Source organism: Anarhichas minor, unplaced genomic scaffold (assembly GCF_050575085.1).
Source record: "Anarhichas minor isolate MPS153535 unplaced genomic scaffold, ASM5057508v1 ptg000023l, whole genome shotgun sequence".
NCBI classification, from domain to species: Eukaryota; Metazoa; Chordata; class Actinopteri; order Perciformes; family Anarhichadidae; genus Anarhichas; species Anarhichas minor.
The window spans coordinates 6,514,625-6,534,957 of record NW_027466469.1 but is presented as its reverse complement, the minus strand read 5'-3'; the positions used below and the strand labels follow the sequence as shown (position 1 = coordinate 6,534,957).

At 40.5% G+C, this 20,333-nt stretch overlaps 1 protein-coding gene and 1 long non-coding RNA gene across 4 annotated transcripts in view; one reads left to right on the top strand and one right to left on the bottom strand.

Annotated features, from left to right (window-relative positions):
• nampt2 (nicotinamide phosphoribosyltransferase 2) overlaps positions 1–6,913 on the bottom strand; it is a 45,768-nt gene extending 38,855 nt beyond the window's left edge. The window contains exons 1-4 of one of the 2 annotated variants that reach the window (XM_076097072.1): positions 6,357–6,913; positions 1,950–2,085; positions 1,706–1,809; positions 1,485–1,613 (exon numbers count right to left, since the gene is read on the bottom strand). In XM_076097072.1, coding sequence (XP_075953187.1) covers positions 1,485–1,613; positions 1,706–1,809; positions 1,950–2,085; positions 6,357–6,404 — 417 coding nt within the window. In that variant the 5' untranslated portion in view covers positions 6,405–6,913. The remainder of the gene's footprint in view (positions 1–1,484; positions 1,614–1,705; positions 1,810–1,949; positions 2,086–6,356) is intronic. The other variant, XM_076097073.1, reaches the window with a different exon arrangement.
• Positions 6,914–11,820: 4,907 nt separating this feature from the next.
• LOC142955433 (uncharacterized) lies at positions 11,821–16,797 on the top strand. 2 transcript variants are annotated; one of them, XR_012955853.1, is made up of 4 exons: positions 11,821–13,770; positions 14,067–14,165; positions 14,626–14,906; positions 16,739–16,797. It is a non-coding gene; the product is annotated as an uncharacterized LOC142955433 (long non-coding RNA). The 2 variants fall into 2 exon arrangements; XR_012955854.1 differs by lacking the exon at positions 16,739–16,797 and adding an exon at positions 15,269–16,707.
• Positions 16,798–20,333: the final 3,536 nt, after the last annotated feature.

Below are 20,333 nucleotides of genomic sequence, written 5' to 3'. Positions count from 1 at the left end.
ATATAAAAATACATCTTGTGTGATTGATAATAATAAAGCTAATTCATACAACACATAAAAAGAACAAAAGGTTAGCATACAATGCATATACACGCAAGTTTCCACATGAATATATATTTACATACACACAACTAAAGGTTGTGTGTATGTATTTGAGCTGGCCTGGGAACGCCTCGGGATCCCCCAGAATGAGCTGGAACATGTTGCCGGTGAGAGGGAAGTCTGGGTCAGCCTGCTTGGCCTGTTGCCACCGCGACCCGACCCCGGATAAGCGGAGGAAAATGGATGGATGGACAACTAAAGGTCTGCAAACTACAAGTCTACAGATTGGATCTAACAGGAAGTAACTGTTTCTGTGACTTCCCGTTTATTCTTTGAAGGCGCACCCTGCTGCTGCCGCCGCCTGCTCTCGTCCGCTCTCTAGGCGAGGCACAGTTCATCTCCAACAAGTCTAATGTTAGCATTCATTTGGTAGTTGCCTAGTAACAATTACAACAAAAAGACGCAGTGTACTGCAAAACGCTCCATCTGATCAACAGTGATGCTAGTGGCACCCAGCACTTCCTTATTATGTGCAAGGAATATATAACAGAAGGAAGGGTCACTACCTCATGGTGACAGCATTCTAATATTTTTAGTACAAGTAAAAAAGTCCAGATTTATAGAGCCATATCAAATTTGGCAATTAGTGCCAACTCAAGACAATGATAGGAAATATTATCGAGAGAGCTGGCTAACGTTAGCCAACCTGAATATTAATAAATATCACTTTGATGGTTGTTAGTTATTGATAACAAATATGCTCTATTACAATCAAATACATGTACAATAGTACGGGCTGGGGACCAATGTGAGATCAGTGATGTAATGACTATTTTGTGAAGGGGTTTACTTTCAAGCTAAAACAGAGATGGGCATTAATTGTTAGCCTGTTGTCCTTGTACAGGAAGCTAACAGCCTATGATAATGTTATTGTTCATTTGTTAATTAAAGGAGTGTAATTATATGCACATCACGAATGGTCAAAGCTATCAAAAAAGTGATTGGCTCTTTCGTTAGTGTGACACTCTTATCTCCAGGGCTATTTAACAGAGGTGTGGAACGGTGTCACATGACATGGACTTAAGACACAAATTTGATGACTTTTGACTCGACACTATTCATTCTCAGCAAGTTGTACTTCTTTTAACAAACTTGCCTTCACAAATAAATACAAATTATAAAAAACATTGATCATTTTTGTAAATTATTATTCTGTTAAGATGTTGTTACATTTGGCGAGGAGACCATTACCACTTGTTCAGGACTTGAAACTCAAAGTTTAGGACTTGGTACATGACTCAGGACTTGCCTGTCTTAACTCGGGACATGAGTGCAGAGACTTAGCAGTGACTTGCAAACAAATGACTTGGTCCCGCCCCAGCCATTTCAACCCTTTCACCATTTAAAAACATTGAACCCGAACAACACATTTCTGGGTTTACCTCAATGTAGTTGGTGAGCCAGTAGAAGTCGGGATCTGTGTTTTCCACAGTGAAGAGCACATTGCCTCTGGGTATAATCCTTCCCTCGGGGATGGCTTTGATCCGGATAGGAAGACGGCCATCATGTTTCTGACACGGTAACAAGCACATTGAACTACAGGTTAGATATATGATGACGAATCCATCTAGACAGACTCACGGTTGAACATCTCTTGGTTTACCTCGAGGATCTTCCTCCAGCTTTCCTCATCGAACACATCCTGTTTGAAGTGCATCTGGTAGAACAGCTTGGCTTCCTGAATCTTCTCCTCTGTGACCACTTGGCCTACAGACAACAAACCAGGGTCACCAGGTTATTACAAGATACTTCATTTCCCAATATTCTCTTTAACAGCAAAGTGCCCATGGACTTTTCTTTATGGTTCTGTCCATTTATGTCTTGGATCAGAGGGTACGTGACTGTACCTATGAGGTACTTCTTCAGCAGATACTGAAGACCGAAGAACACCACTTCACTGAACTGGGAGCCTTTCTTGCGTCTGCATTCAAAGTAGGAGTAGATGTTGCTGACATTTGGAGGATACTGTTTGTAGTGTGTGATCTGAAAGACAAGACACAGACACAAGTCAACAGCCAGCTCGCAGGCAAAGTCCCAAAAACAGATTTCAAACATGTCACAATGTAGTTCTAATAATCATACTTAGTATGGGTAATGTGTATTCATCATGTTCTAATCTTATCACGTCACACAGCGACATATCACCCCAGTTAGCACACTGAAGCTGAAAAGCTGCTCAACGTGATGCTTGCATGTACAGTAAACATGTTTCCTGGATAGATGTGGTAACAAATGATGACGGCTTAAAGCACAATTCTCTCCTTGTGCCCTAATTGAATAACAGCAGCAACAACCAGTTAGTCAGTGGAAGAAATAGCTTCAAGAGACACTAACTCCACATTCTTCTGCCTCATCCTGCGTCCTATTTAAGTTCCATCTCCTTTCCTCCTTATCTTCAAGAGAACAAACTCAAAATGGCTTAAGTCATTAAACATGAAAAACCCAGAACAGGCAGTGTCTTATACTAAGATTATCCTCTAAGTAAGATTAGCCTAATCGAGCGAAAACAACAAGTGAGGAGGGGGGGGTGTACTTTATTTACAGGCTTAAAACATAGTCAACCAGTCACATACTGTTATTCTCAGAATATGTCAGGTAACTCATAAAAGCCATTATTCGGCATGTCATGTTCTTGGACAGCTTTTTTAATGAAAAAAACTAAAGTTGTGCCCAACTTTTTTTGTCACAGCAGTGGGCAGCTACCATACAGTGGGAGCAGTTTGGGGCTCCAGTGCCTTGCTCAGAGGCACCTCAGCAGTGCACGGGAGGCAAACCGGCATCTCTCCAGCTACCACACTCTTTACCTAGTCTGTGCTGGGATTAGAATTAGTGATCCTTCGGTTCCCAAGTGCTTGCTGCAACGTTGAAAACCGTTTAAAGACTGGAAAACAAATAGTCAGAATTCCCTGTAAATACACTTCACCCTGACAGATTCTGTACAGTACTGAGCAAAACAGGACTGTGGGCAAATTAAAATAAACAAAAAATGTTCAATGCTCTCAAAATATTTTAATGGTAAAACTGTTAATAATTACACATACATAATTTACATTCGCCCAATACTCAATTTTGCCAAACAGAGTGTGAACACATCATAATGTAACTGAATGGAACCTTCGTTCGTTAACCATTAGCCACTTTACCAGCTCTCCTCTGGTCATTTTCAACAGTGTAACATTATCAGAGATCGTTGACGAGAAAAGCATTTGCATATTTTACTGCACATTGGTGGATAACGATGTCAGTAAGACTGTATTTCACACTGTGGTGGTTAAGGGAAACATGTGTGCCGAACCGTGAGGGAGGATCCGTACGGATCACGGATTGACAACGATCCGTTACACCACTACCACTTACCCCTCCAAATATTTTTATGTGTATTATCTTATGAGAAAAGCTGTATGGAAACCACAACTCCAGCATAACTTTCCTTAGAGTGGTCAAACACACAGCTGCACCTGTAGGGGAGACTCTCCACTACAAATCAAGAGTCCTGTTATCTTCACCATCTTGCTTTGTAAGCAAGAAATGCAGTCTCATTTGAGCTGAAACTGAAGAACCCACCCAACAGCAGTAAGATCTAGAGAATTTATAGCGCTATGAATTCCCTTAATTGTGGAATCCATCGATTAAGCTATGCAAAATGATCGCGATCAGGCTGTTATGTGGCCCACATGGAAGCTGCTCTGTTTTCAGAACAAATTTAAGATGTGGTTGACAACATCATTTTTGTTACTAAAATGTAATCATCAATGCAAAACTCTGGAAAGAAAGTTGAAATAGTGACATAGGAGGCTAATTAGGAGAAGCCTATGTCATACACTAATTGTATACTTCTTCAAAAGGGCTGGCCTGTACACCCGGTAAACCCAGTGGACTTTGACACACACAATGTGCCAACTCAGATTCTACTATGCGATTGTGACGACAGAGACACATTTAGACTTGTTTTCAAGGGTCGTCGGCTCTAATGAAGACTGGTTGGTCATCCAGACCTTTGCCATTTGGCTCCAGTGCAAACCTTTGAATGACATCTAACAGTGACATCTGGCATTTAACTCTACTGAGCCGAGCATAAGTCACAGTACATACCAACACAGCATGACCAAGTGTAGTAGGTTGGAAATGCTACATGTTAGCTTTTATTAAAACAGACACCCGCCCCCCCCCCCCCTTTTTTTCTTTGTTAATAATTGAACTATTCTAACACTCTTTCAAACTTTATATTGAGGTAATACACGATCACGTCAGTAGATGGCGCTTTGGTGCTGCTGTGGATCCATGATTAGAGAGAACGTAGCTACAGGCTCCGCTCATGCGCAGTTCAGAATAAAACTAGCTCTGGCCTGAGCATGACGCTAACGTTGGTCCTCTCTATGTATTAATCCACAGTTAGCTCTATTGGTTACACAGTGCTTCCTAGCCTGTGTAACCTTTGCTGCCGGTCCAGATTTCCCCTAGGTCTGGTGCCGGTAACACAAGCAGTGGACTGACTCACAGTGGATTCAGGTCAAGGGTTGACTGAAATGAAACTGAAAGCTAAACAGCCAATGAAAGGTTGGACTCTGTGAAAATACACTAGCGCCATACTATCTAACCAGCAATGCATTACAATAAATTGCGAATCATGATTCATGTTCACCAACATATGTTTCTAGTACTTAGATACAGACTGTAATTCAGAGCCACGGCTAAAGCATGTATTTAGTGCATCTACTGAATACCACGTTCAAAGCCACAGCTGGATCAAGACTACCATAAACCCCAATGTGTTAAATCTGAAATGGCCCCAAAGTGTAAGGAGACATGGATAGCAGGGCGACAGCGGACATGCATGTGGATCTGGTAATATTCCATTGGGTTTCTGCGTACAAGACATGCGCACATATTTGTATTGGTATTGTAAATGTGTATACACAGGTACAGTCTCTGCGGTCACATATTTATGGACATGGGCACATTAGAAAATGTAAGCGTGGGCCCCTGTGAGCACAAGGGTTTGTTAAAATGTTTCAACCCTACAACCCTATCAGCAATTGCTGACATATTTGCGTGGGTCTGTGCGAGGCGATCAGCTGTTTGAGCATCGTAAACACACTCCATTCCGACACGGACAACAAACTCAGAAAGAAAATAAAAACTAACTAAAACCGCCTTGCTTAGTCTGTCCAATAATCACAAACTCAGGTTCGGATGAATTAACCCCTTCATTCATCGAGTTAGATTAGAGGTTTTTTTTATGTGTATTTTCTTATGTTGCAAAATGGGACTACAAACTGCATTTCGTTGCGCAACACTGTTGTACAATGACAATAAATTAGCTTGTAACCTTGCAACCTAGTATGTGCTCCGGCTGGCCCTTGGGACCCTAAATCGGCGACCATACTGAAAGATAAACAGACAATGAAAGGTTGGGTTCTGTTATACACGTCACGCAACTACACGCAAAGGAGACACAATGTCATCATATGACAAGTCCGATTCATTTATAGGACCCCTTGCCATACTGAACCCTGAGCGCGTAGATCTGGTCATGCATGTAGCATGAGTTATCAAATACTGCACTGAAAGTTGGTACCAAATACTTCTTAGTCTTGTTGATGGATTTTTTTTTAGCAGATATGACTTAAATAAAACTAGTCTGTATTTATTACATAACGCTGAGCAGATAAAACTTAGAAAATGTGGTTAAACACAACATGTTTAGAAAATGCGTTTATAGCCTGCAGTAAAGCAGTAAAGTGTGAAGAATGACTTAGGTATGGGCATAACGAAATTTAAGCAACGCATTGGCATAGGTTCAATGTCCACAGTTATCGCCCATTGTTTGCCAAGCCATATCTTCACAAATAAAGTTTCATGGATTACATTTAGCTTGGGTGCCTACGGCTTTAACGTTAACCGTTAACGTTACCTCACGTAACCCTGCTCATGCTTTTAACACATTGCAGGGTGCACTAATAACAAGGACACACCGTTCCACACAATGCAGTGTGTGTATAGCTAAAGCTAACTACTGCTGGTGTCTTACTTTCAGTTTTGATCCGCGGCCAGCTGCTAACTACAACGTTGAAGGACACAAAACATTCAATTGACCAAAACGCAACGCCTAGCGTTCCTCGTGATGTGCGATGGTGTGTAGTGAGACTTAACGAAAAGTGTAGCGTTAGCGATCGGTATCCTAAAATAAACTGCTTTTGTTACATTTCGTCTGGAAAATAACAAAAAAAGGCACGAAGGACAGGTCCACTCACCTTGTAAGAATCCGTCGCAAGCAAGAAATTAAATTCCTGTGCTGCCATTGTTGTTGTGGATGAATGAATTAACGTAATGTTAAATGTCACTTCAGTTTCCTCGTAGCAACTTAACAGGAGCGCGAGCCGGAACTAGACAGAGCAGCAGAGAAAATACACCTCAACGTCGAATTATCGTGATTGTAAACCCCGTGTGTCTCCAGTGAACTTCGATTTAGACATTACAACACTGCTAAAACAGTCAAAGCAGTAGTCGTTTTGTTGGTTGGGGGTTATTGCAAAGGGGCGGGTTTCAGTACGCATGGCAGACGCACCGTCGGCTACGTAATGCTGCATTCAAGGACAGTCATTAGGCTCGTTCGACTTAAGCCAGGCGTGCGCAGAATCGATCACCGGCGATCGGCGCACAATGCATGCTGGGTAGATCTGCGTCCAACTTGCTCTCACGTCGTGAAAACGTATGTAACGATGATCTCACGTGAGCGAGGCGGCCGCAGATTTTAGAGCCAGGCTATGCAGAATTGCTCTCCACCGACTGCATGACCCCAGGGCATGATGGGACTTGCGCTGACGTCATGATCACGTGGGCAACGATAACCTCACGAGAGCGGGGCGGCCGCAGATTTTAGAGCCAGGCGCTGCAGTTGCTCTCCACTGACTGCGTGACCCCAGGGCATGATGGGAAACTTCTTGCTGTCTTCGGATCAAAGAGCTGATTGGCTCTTAGATTTTCTTTAGTGGAAAAGGTGGGTGACCGTGGCTCACTGGGTTAAGAGGGTTGTCTGGTGACCACAAGCTTGGCTGTTCGAACCTTGGCCTTTGACGAGTCATGTGTCGCCTGTCAAAGACAGCTCACTGCTCCCCATATATAGGGATGGGTCAAATGCAGAGTCAAATTTATCCTTAACCTCAGGATAAATATAGTATAAACAAATTCCAAATTTTCTGTCTAATTGTAATACTTAACGCTAGATTGTTGGCTATTAGTCTCATTTTGTGCAATAACAATAATAATATATAAGGTTATTTATTTAGCATCTGTAAATAAAGATATTTATTGAGAAAGCCTACATCCTACTTGATGTCAACATGTTTTCAGTCAGAGTACTGGAATGTGTCCATCGATTAATGATTGTGAAGCATCACAAAATATATTAAAAGAAAAGCACAATTGTCACTGATGGAAACTTGCAGTGTTGCTTTTCCTCCGTGTGGAGCCTGTTTATGTAGCTGTGATGTTTGGACTGTTGGTTCAGTTTTTAAATTTCTTAAATTTACGGTTGTATGATTTAGAAATGACGCTATCTTCACATATATTTATTTATATAAATGTTTAAATAAATATGACATACAAGAACTAAAATATGCCCAATCTTATATCCTCAATTATGTTAATAACATAGTTAAATATATAAAAAGACATCCAAACTTAAAGACCAGCAATTTTGGGGTTAAGTGTCTTGCTCAAGGACACATCGACATGCTCCTAGCGGAGCCAGGGATCGAACCGCCGCTCCTCTGATTGAAGACTCTGACTGAACAGTTCCCTCTGTTATTAGAAAGCATAATAATGGAAAGTGTAAATTTTGTGGAGAAGAAGAAACCGTGGACCATGTTTTATTGTCCTGTCAGAGGTACGAGTCAGCGAGAGAATTTTTGAAAAAAGGTCTAAGAGAGATTGGAGAGGAAAGCTTTAGTGACAAATGTTGGAAACTTTTTCTGGAATATTTAGAGTCAACAACACTAATGAATAGAATTTGAGAAAGAAATGTATTATTATTTATTTTTTCTATATGTATATATATATATATATATTTATATACATATCTTTATTCATTTACACACATATGTATATGTATGTGTGTGTATATATGTATATGTATTTCTTTTCGTTTGGTTGTCGTATTAGAGTCCTTAGTCCACACTCTAGATTAGTGGGAGGCGGTAATGCACCCGAAAGCTGTTTGCCAACCGCCATAAAAAGCAAAAGAAAGAAGAAGAAGAAGCAGGCGGCTAAAAACGGTCCGACTTGAACGCAGTTTTTTGTCAACGCCCCTTTCTACGTCCGCCTGCTCTCGTCTGCTTTCCAGGCGAGGCGCAGTTCAACTCGAACGAGCCTATTTTTTTAGAATTAATTAAAGGAGCATTCCGACGTTTTGGAGCGTACGCTTAATCTAGCTATCGCTCTAATTTCTGCTTTCACATGCTTACAGCATTTCATGTTAATTGAGATTGCTTACTAAAGTCTGTCTCTTCCCAAAGACTAAAAACCCAGCTGACTCTCATGGTGGTCTGACCAGAATCATTCCTTTTCTGAAAAAACAGAACACTACGGTCCTTTGATAATTGCTCATAATGTAATAATTTAAATGTAGCAAAAACTCATAATGTAATAATCACCACATAATGTAAGAAAACCATGAGTACATTGCATAATAATAATAATTCATTTTGTGCAGAATGTAATAAGTTATGACATTATTACTTGAATAATGCGGTAAATTCAGAACATATTGTAATAAGTTAATAAGAGTAGTATGTCTTTGTCTTATTAAAGCGAAGGAACTTAGCTAGTTTAACATGACACCAGTCCTTGATTTAAAGCAACTGGATTTTGTCTCTTTGGTCTAGAGCAGTGATTCTCAACTGGTGGGTCGCGACCCAAAAGTAGGTCGCGGACCCGTTTTCAGTGGGCCTTTGCCTGACGAAAAAAAAAAAAAAGTTGTGATTTTATTCTGAAGGGCATTTGTTTTCAGCGGAATTATTCCAGCATTTACGGCACTTTTCCGGTGCAGGAAAAACACCGACCAATGCGTTGTGAATCACATCACGTGATAAAACTCAGCCAATCAAATATGGGCATTCTGACAAGTTTCCTGACTTGAGTGAGATGTACACACACCGTGACCAACAGGGGAGAGACGAGGATATAGATAGCAGAGCAGGACTATTGTATGGGGTCAGATCAGTCTCAATAATTGCAAATGCACACAGAAAGATTCACAAATGCGCACAGAACAATTCACAAATATATTTGATTTACAAATGCACAGTCAAGGACCTTAATGTATTGTCACATAATGTCAAATTACGACAAATAAAGGCTAAACTACCGCGGAATCCGCACCAAAACAGTGGCAGCTTGCAACAGGAAGTGCCTCTACTAGCTGCCGCTGCCACGATTTGAGCTTGCCCTTTCTCGACTTCTGACCTGTCGCCTCCGCAAATTGCGCAACTGTAACGCTAGCAGCCTCGTGGGGAGGGGAGGGGGGAGCTGCGCTCATGTGATTGGTTGAAAATAAGAATGTTGAAAAAAACGCATTTGCGAATCCAGCGACGTCAGGGGAGTCTCAAAAACCCACGCACAAACAAATACATACAAATCCACAAACAAATAGAAAAAATCCACACAGAAATACATACAAATGCAGAAATATATTTGTGATTTTTTTTACATTTATATAAATTGTAATTTATTTATGTGTGCATTGGAATGTATTTGTGAATCGTTCTGCATGCATTTGTAAATCGAATATATATTTGTGAATTGTTCTGTGCGCATTTGTGAATCTTTCTGTTTGCATTTGTGAGTCTTTCTGTGTGAATTTGCAATTATTGAGACTGATCTGACCTCATACTATTGCGGTGTGAGTTGTGAAAGTCAAATCTTAGAACAATTTCCAAAAGACAAAAATGACCAGAGATACCAGAGACATTAGACTCTGACTGGACAGACTCGTATTAGTGAATTTTTCCCACACTAATTTCTCTTTTTATAAGATGAGAAAAATATAATATTGTGACTTTTTCAGTTCACCCTGAAGGGCAATTCAGTGAAAGTAACTTTTCTAAAATTAATTCTGGTACGTAATTTTTATTAGACTTCTTGAATAATTTGGGTTCTTAAGAGCATGAAAAGCTGAGAATGTACCTTTAAACCAGTAAAGGTGTGTAAGCATCAGATTCTAATGAAAACATCATGAAACAGTGAAATCAACTGTCCTGAGCCACTTTTTTGACGAATATCTTTGAAACTATGTTTACTTTCACAAAATCCACTTTTTTGTAAGAGCCATATGAGACTTGATAAGATGTCTTAAGTGATTTGTTTAACAAACATGTGGAAATGCTCCTTTAGTTGCGTTACTGACTACGTCACAGCCAACAGCCCTCAGTTGAAGTTATTCAGTCTGCGGAGCAACATAGTTTTTTGACCGTTGTGCTAACGCTGTGTTGAGCAAAGAATGTTTCTTGTACCTTTATTTTGGTGAGTAAACCTTTTTAAATGAAGCTACTGCCTCTGAAGAATCATTACGCGTCAAGCTTATTGCCAAACACAGACTGTAACAGCAGTGGTAATGTGGACTATTGGACGGAGGGAAGATTGCCGCTACATTTGAGTAAAAAAACTTCGCTCACGATGGAAAGAAGAAAGGATTATCACATGGAATAAACCCTTTTACACGGATGAGGACCAAGTCAAAGTCTTCATAGTGGATAACGTAAGTTACTGTGGATGATTCTTAGGAAGATTTCGCCACTAAATCAACAGACGGAAAGCTAACGTACATTGCACTTGGAGCTAGCTAGCTAGCTAGTACCTAGCTTAACGAGATCGCTGCTAGCTTTGGAACGGCCGTCGGAACTACCGTGGCTTATATCCAGTGGAGGCGGTGAATATTAGTGGAAGTTGGACAACAGCTATCCGTGGAAAATCGGTGCACACTGAAAGAAATTGTTGGACATTAGCTTCTCATTTGAAAACGGACTGTTTTGAAGCAAATGCAGACGGTTTTGTGCACTGGCTGAGACAGCTGAACGGTGTGTTGCTATGGAAGATTCTGACCAAAAGAGGGCGCCAAAGCCCACTGAAAGAGCCACGGAAGACAGAATCAGTCGACTTATTGGAGCCAGAAGAGGTAAATTATCTCAAGTAACAGATCAAAAAGATGCCAGTAGAATTCATCTTACAAGTGAATCTCAAGCAAGCAAACCTGAACACGGTGATGTTAATGCAGAAGACAGCATATCTCAAGTTGCAACGAGACGGCATTGGAGTAAGAATACATCTGGCATTATAGTGCCTTCACTTTTATTTTGAAATATTCTTATTCCGGGTTACCTGTTGTGCTCTGCGTCTCGTTTGAAAGGAAAAAACAAAAAAGGGATTTGCAAAAACGAAATACGGCTCGTTATTTGACTAAGTGAGAAGATATGAAACATTGTTTAGTCTGGAAGGTGGGGTTCACGTGGGGGGATGGGCACATAAACGCGGTATAGAGATGGGTTCCTATAACAAACACCAAATTTTTTGTTTGAAGTTTGAACAACTTTATATATGGGGCTGTGTTCATGTGTTTGTGTGTGTGTGTGTGTGTGTGTGTGTGTGTGTGTGTGTGTGTGTGTGTGTGTGTGTGTGTTTGTATGGGAGGGGGGGTGGTTGTGGGTGTGTATGGGGCTGTTTTCCATCTGATGAATGGACATAATCTAGTGCTTCCCATTCATTTCCTATGGCGGTCACTTTTGACCGGGAACACCGGGTGTTGCAAAGTTGACTAAACCACTAAAAATTCAATGAAAGTGGTGATCAGCAAAATTATATGTTCAAATGCCTATTGTGTATATGTTCAAATGCCAATCAGATGTAAAACACAATATTTATGATTGATTAAAGTTGTAAATCGGTCAGATTTGACCCGAACACGACAGGAGGGTTAAATGAATCTTGTTGATTAGTCTTGTTGACCAGTTGATTTTATGAAAGTAAACATAGTTTCAAAGATTTCTTCAGAAAAGTGCCTCAGGACAGTTGATTTCACAGTCTGATGTCATTTTCATGAATATCTGCAGCTTTCAGCACTTTACTGGCTAGAGATGCATTTTCACTTTTTATGCTCTTAAAAGACGTTTCAGGCACAGAGGAGGCCAAAAGTTGATTTTGTGAAAGTAAACATAGTTTCAAAGATTTTCTTCAAAGAAGTGCCTCAGGACAGTTGATTTCACAGCCAAGCACACCTGAAGCTATTATTAGAGCAGTGGGATATATAATGCAGAGAGCATTTAAACCTACTAGTGACAGTAACTCATACAGGAGATTGCAAACTTTCTCTGGAGTCACCCCCACACCCCCTGGAGAACAGCAGCTGGATAACTGGATAGAGCAGGCTCGTCTAATGGTAGAGGAGTGTGATCGGCCAGACAAGACTGAAAATAATGGAAAGTGTCAAGGGTCCTGCATTAGAGATTCTGCAAGCTGTTCGATTCAACAACCCAGACACAACTTCTATAGAGTACATTGATGTTATTGAGAACACTTTTGGCACACCTGAAACAGGTGAAGAGCTCTATTTTGTTTTTAGAATGCCATGTCAGCACCAGAATGAGAAACTTTCAGCATTTCTGAGAAGGATGGAGAGAGTTATGAACAAACTAGTCCAAAAGGGAGGCTTGCAACCTGCCCAAGCAGATAAAGCACATCTGGACCAACTCATTAAAGGAGCCACCAGATCCGACATAATGCTCCTAAACCTCAGGCTTAGGGAGCGGAGAGATCGACCACCTACGTTTTTGCAGTTGTTAAATGAGATCCGCACACCCATTGGCTATTTAGTGAGACTGCCTGCACAGAGTGATGAGCCAGAGCTGCCACCGAGGCCTGTGACAAGGACACAGCAGAGACGAGCTCAAAGCTCAACACAGATTCTGATGGTGAGGACCATCCTCTCTTCATCCTTTTTAGGCTGTAAAGAGTTCTCTTTAGAGCAGGGGTCACCAACCTTTTTGAAACTGAGAGCTACTTCAACGGTACTGAGTAGTACGAGTTTGGCTTTGGAGCATTTGCCATTTATGATCTTCACGACAAGAGTCATCACATGATCAAAGCCGGTTACTTTTGCACATAGCGCCTGCTGGTGAATGATGCAGTGGTAATGTAGACATTTTGGGAAGTCTGGGTCACCTTTACATTGCGCAATGAAGCCTGCATGCCGGTCCGTCATGGCGGGAGCCCCGTCTGTTGTCACCGACACCAGCTTTTCTAATGGTACCTTTTTCTCCACGAGAAACTAGTAAAACGTCTCGTCTATAGCCGAGGGGGGGATCCAACCCCGATCGTCTCCGGGCGCCCGCGTTCAAACCTCTAGTCTGGGCCTTTTCAGTCGGATTGCGTTGCCTCGCCTTTACCCCCGTCACCCACGAGTTGTTGCCCCGCGGCCTTTTCCGAGGACTGACGGACCTGACCATGGGGTGCGCTCGCAGCGTGTGTCCGGCACCAACAGGAAGTGCCCGCCATTCGGAACCTGAAAACCTAGTGCGGTGCGGCGGATTTTGGATTTTGACGTTAACGATATTAAGAAGATTTACTGGGTGCGCTGGCAGGAGGAATTCTTCAAGGCTCAGATATTGCTCCTCAAGGGTAAGTTATACAGCTCATGTAGTTCATTAATAACTAACGTTAAACAGTTAACAACTGTTTCATTAAACGAAATAGCGAACCTGAATAGCTTTATTTAACGCTACCGTTAGTTAAGTTAACCGGTGTAGCTACACAATCCCATTTAACTGTTAGCCCAAATATCTTCTGTTCGTAGCCTCTAAACGGTTTGCTAACCTTAAAATGCTATACAAGGTACTAGCTGGTAATACTTATATGTATATGTATACATATAGCAGGTGCTGCTTTTAAGTACTTACATCCAGTGTCATTTCCAGAGTCAAGAGAGGAAATCGAGGAGGAGCTGTCAGCTGGCAAGCGGGTCCGTGTGAGACTGCTGAAGGAGACTTCGCCGGCCCCGCCTCCGTCGGAGAAAAGTGATGCTAAAGCAATGCATGTGGCTTAACTTCCCAATATTAACTAATACATTGTTACCGGTGTAAAATGGATAAATTATTCATTCATTGGTGTCCTCTCCAACATATAAGTAAAGTTTCTGTGTGGAAATGATTGCCATATGGATATATATATATATATATATATATATATGTGTGTGTGTGTATATATATAATATAACAGAGAGAGAGAGAGAGAGAGAGAGAGAGAGAGAGAGAGAGAGACACACACACACAGACTGTTGGACATTTTATTGTGAGACCCCCTTGTTTACTGATCTGATCTAGTTAAAATGTTATATATATATAGTTATAACTAAACCATTTATATATTGCAATATCTTTTTAGTGTTTTTTTTTGGTTTGGTTTGTTGGTTTTGGTTGCTAAGTTTTGTATAACACAATGGCACCTTTTCCATGATGTTCTTATCTATGTTTCCAGACAAATCAGAAAAAAGCTGTGGAAGAAGCCAAGAAAACCAACCTCCTGGCTATTCTTCAGGAAAGAAGACATCGCAAAAGAAAGTCTCCAATCTGCCCAACTCCATTAAAAAAAGTCAGGGAGCGTATCCTCTCTGACAGTTTTTCAGAAGAGGATGGTGATGACGACGATGATGGTGGGATTGTTCCAGAGAAACTTTTGAAGGAGGCAAAAAAACAACAACATCTCTACCTAAAGAAATACAAGGAAATGTCCCTGCAACTGCAGGATACAAGAAAACAGTGAGTTGATCCTTGTCCAATTTTTTATTTAACATAACTTTAATTTAAAACAGACACATTGAGATATGCATCCACTTATCTGTGAGTGCTCATTACTTAATTTGCTATATTCTAGATGACATATTTAACAAATGTCCCCCTGGGGATGAATAAAGTATACATCTATCTATCTATCTATCTGTAAGTACCACATACAACCCATATTTAGTCTTTTACGATTTCTGAATATTGATGAACTCTGTGCAGGTGCACTGCTACCTGTCTTGTCTATAAATAGCCAGATAGCTTCACTTAATATATTTGATTAAATATTCGAATATTTCTAATAATGTAGTTAGTCATGACATTTCCCTCTGTTACAGGTTAAAGCACACGTGTCAAACTCAAGGCCCGCGGGCCGAATCCGGCCCGCCACGTCATTTTATGTGGCCCGCGAATCCACCAGCAAAAAAAAAAAAAAAGAAATAAGTTTTTTATTTTTTTTTATTTTGGAAAATAAAATTTAAGTTAGACTTGAAAATAAAAGTATCCCCATGGTCGAAATTATGAGATAGAAAGTTGAAATTATGAGATAGCATGTTGTCTGTGACATCACAACAGGTAGACAGGAGAGGGAACAGCCCGTAAAGCGGTTTTCCAACAAGTGATTGAATTGAAAAAGATCGACAAATAATCCCAAAATGTCCACGAAGAGAAAAATTGATGCAGAGGGAAGAAAATGTAATGAAAGATGGGAAAGCGAATACATGTCTGTGCTTCAGGGAGAAAAACGGGTCTCTCTTCTGTGTTATGATGCGTGTCGGTGATGAAGGATACAATTCACGTCGGCATTTTGACACCAAACACGGAGCAAAATTTAGCCTCCAAGAAAAACATAAAATTGTCCAAGAATTAAAAGGCAGACTGCAATCACAGCAGAATATATTTACAAAAGCTACAGCCCAGTGCATGCTAAAGGTATGTGAGCAGGTGTGCTCCGATCAGATACAGACTTTTACAAATGTCAGTTTGTGAAGAAACACCATCGCAGACCGAGTTCAGGAACTAGCAGCAATCTAACAACACAGCTAGCTAAGAGACGAGATACATCATCTATGTTTGTAAGAGGCTCAAGGCAGACCTGACTCTCAGTGAGGAGCTCTTGGATGTAGCTGCCATGCACGGGACGACGGCAGGGCGGGACATTAGTGATGCAGAGAGGTGACAAAAATAGCTTTGAACAAAGTTAATTTAATAACTTGTGTTTGATGATATTTGTCTTTGTTATTTTCTTTAAAAGTTTGATCTTTGATAGAGTAATGTGGGTTTCTTAACCCTAAATTAAAATGATTTATGTTATAATAACAGAAATGTGCTTAAATATCATTTTACATTTATATAACTGCATGTACCATATTTTTACACTTGAATAAACAATAATCAAAAGCAGAGACAGTTGTTTAACAATATGTTAGGAGTAGTTACAGTTATACAGTCTTACAGTTACAACCGGCCCTTTGAGGGAAACCATGATGCTGATGTGGCCCGGAGTGAAAATGAGTTTGACACCCCTGGGTTAGAGGATCAGAAGAGCTCAAGAGCAGCAGTTGAGGCTGAAAACAAAACACTCCGTGCTCTCAACATTGAGTTGCAGCAACAGCTGCTGAAGAAGTTGAGCAGCACATCAACCCCAAATGGTAACACTTGATAATAAGGTTCAGTCATAAAAAATAACTAAGTAGGCCCATATTCACTAAACTGGTATAAGTGAAATTGTAGAAGTATAGTTCCTGATGAAAGCGGGTAAAAGTAGGCAAGGAACTGCAACTGTGTTTACCTTATGTTCTATGTAGTTGCAGAAACTGGATGCGAAACTGGAGAGGAACCAACTGTATCTCCTGTTGGAGACAAGGTACAATATTTGTACCCATTGTTTTTACAATATACTATATTTATACATTGCCAAAACCTAAATAATGAAACATATAGTATATAAAAGTAAACAAGACCTCTGCATCTGTATTCACTGGTTAATATAAGAACTATCTTTCAAGGATTTACAATCTAATGTTTTGGATTTTTTTCAGATTACCTTGGGAGGAGACATTGGTATTAGGAAAGAGGCCAACAATCGGGACTCCTTATTTGTCAAGGAATTGGCAGTGGCAATCTGGGGAACAAAAACCCTGGGGGAAAAAAGCCTTACAGGGAATGAGTGCCCCACCACCAAAACCACCCGCCGGCCTTTAACCCCAAAGAAGCTGCAAACATTGAAAGGTATGGCATTCTTGATGTAGCAGTAGCTATAGTCTTTGTCGGATACCACGGACCGGCTTATTTGATATCAAGTGTTTGTTTGTTCTGACGTGACAGACACATTACTGTTCATTTTTACATTTCTTTTCAGTCTGCTTCAAGGAGTGGCTCCAGGAAAAGAACCTGGAAGAGACGGAGTTGCAGGCCAGATGGGCAAAGGCTGGACGCTACATCACTGAAAAAATCATGGACATAAACAAACAAAAAAAAAAATCACTTAAATAAAGAGTGACTGAAATGTTTAATGTTTTCTAGTTTAATTGGTAATTTGATGTTGATGTTTTAATAGTTCTAAATAGTTAATAATTCTAAATAGTTATGTAAATAGTTGATTAGTTTCTCTTTTTTAAAGTGTTAATATTGTTACCATGTTCTTTATTGTGTCTGTCTTATAGTAAATGAAAATACTGTTTTTAAAACCTGACATTGTCATTATTTTTGGTAGATGCTAGCATACATAAGACAAGGAAGCAGTGTAATGATCTAATGTGCCCTGTTTTCATAATATCAACATTCAACTTGGTTGTCCAGCATACCAACCTGGTGAGAAAGATACCATCCTCAGCATCTAGTTCTATTAAACAGCATAACAACATGTCCCAACACCACAACCAGTGTAATGCATGCTGGTGACCAGCAGCATACAATGCTGGTATACCAGCATTGTATGCTGGTATGCTGGTATGCTGGTATGCTGGTGACCAGCATACCAGCATACCAGCATACCAGCATTGGATGCTGGTATGCTGGTATGCTGGTATGCTGGTGACCAGCATACCAGCATACCAGCACCAAAACACTACATATGCTGGTGTTGCTGGTCACCAGTTTTGCTGGTCTATGCTGGTTTTTCTAGCAGGGGAACAAAGCAGAAATTTAGACTAATTTCCATGAGATACTTTGGAACTGAATTTGACAAGATGTACACATAACCCCAAAAAATATAAATGAAAATGTACCTGAGTTAGACAGACTTCTCTTGCAACAGGTTGAAAATGGGCACTTGGAATCTGTCAAGGTTCCTTATCTGTACACTACTATCAACATCAGTAAACTCCTGGAAATCTGTGTTCAATTTTAAAATCCTTTCAAGGACAAATCCCACTTCGCTCGTCTTTTCCAGAAGTTGGTTTGTGCTTTGGACACTGTCAATTTTTATTTTCAATTCTTTACCATCTATCATCCTTAAATGTGGTTGCGAGGACTTTCACAGCCCTGAAGCTCTCCACATTGATTTTATATTCATGTGCAGAAAGGTCCTTCGCCCTATATAACGGCAGGGAAAGCCCTGCTACAAAGTCAATTGTGATTAAAGAACCTGTTCAAGCCAATTATAAACAGCTAGCTAATATTAGTTCCATGTACACTTAGTTTCTTTAACAAATCAAACACAGTTAACCCAAACTTTACATTTAATAACGTTACCGTTTAACCACTTAAATATACTTACTTTTCCTCTGCCCCATCGCTAACACCTGTCTGCTCTAAGCGCATCTAACTCTCTCTATCGTACACCTCAACACGTGCACACTGACGTTAACGTTACGCACTTTTGTGCCACTTCTGACGGAACAATGAATTAAATATAACAACGATAGGTAGCTAGATTTGACGAACCGAGTGTTTGCTAGATCACAAATGCTAACATGAACTAACTTGACATGAACTAACTTGACATGACATGACCCCTCGTCGGTGACGTTTGGCTACCTGGTTGATCCTGCCAGTAGCATATGCTTGTCTCAAAGATTAAGCCATGCAAGTCTAAGTACACATAGACCATCTATCATCCCCCTAAGTCTGTACTTAGGGGGACGAAGGCAACTGGTGCCTGCAACTGCCCCAACCGCGTGACGCGAGCGTCTCCGATTGATTACAAAGCGATGGCCAGCACATCATTTAAGAACCCAGGCAGTTAAACAAAGATGCTAGCTAACGTTAGCTATCCGACATCAGCTAGCAGTCTGACTAATTAACCACTAAGGTCCGTGTACGTTTTAGTCATCTGTTTTACCGTTAATTCGGAAAAACCAAAATACGGAAATATCATGGTATTCTCGTTTTTGGAGTCAGTGTATTTTTGAAGCATGGCAGCTACATCCAAGAGCTCCTCACTGAGAGTCAGGTCTGCCTTGAGCCTCTTACAAACATAGATGATGTATCTCGTCTCTTAGCTAGCTGTGTTGTTAGATTGCTGCTAGTTCCTGAACTCGGTCTGCGATGGTGTTTCTTCACAAACTGACATTTGTAAAAGTCTGTATCTGATCGGAGCACACCTGCTCACATACCTTTAGCATGCACTGGGCTGTAGCTTTTGTAAATATATTCTGCTGTGATTGCAGTCTGCCTTTTAATTCTTGGACAATTTTATGTTTTTCTTGGAGGCTAAATTTTGCTCCGTGTTTGGTGTCAAAATGCCGACGTGAATTGTATCCTTCATCACCGACACGCATCATAACACAGAAGACAGACCCGTTTTTCTCCCTGAAGCACAGACATGTATTCGCTTTCCCATCTTTCATTACATTTTCTTCCCTCTGCATCAATTTTTCTCTTCGTGGACATTTTGGGATTATTTGTCGATCTTTTTCAATTCAATCACTTGTTGGAAAACCGCTTTACGGGCTGTTCCCTCTCCTGTCTACCTGTTGTGATGTCACAGACAACATGCTATCTCATAATTTCAACTTTCTATCTCATAATTTCGACCATGGGGATACTTTTATTTTCAAGTCTAACTTAAATTTTATTTTCCAAAATAAAAAAAAATAAAAAACTTATTTTTTTTTTTTTTTTTTTGCTGGTGGATTCGCGGGCCACATAAAATGACGTGGCGGGCCGGATTCGGCCCGCGGGCCTTGAGTTTGACACGTGTGCTTTAACCTGTAACAGAGGGAAATGTCATGACTAACTACATTATTAGAAATATTCGAATATTTAATCAAATATATTAAGTGAAGCTATCTGGCTATTTATAGACAAGACAGGTAGCAGTGCACCTGCACAGAGTTCATCAATATTCAGAAATCATTAAAGACTAAATATGGGTTGTATGTGGTACTTACAGATAGATAGATAGATAGATGTATACTTTATTCATCCCCAGGGGGAAATTTGTTAAATATGTCATCT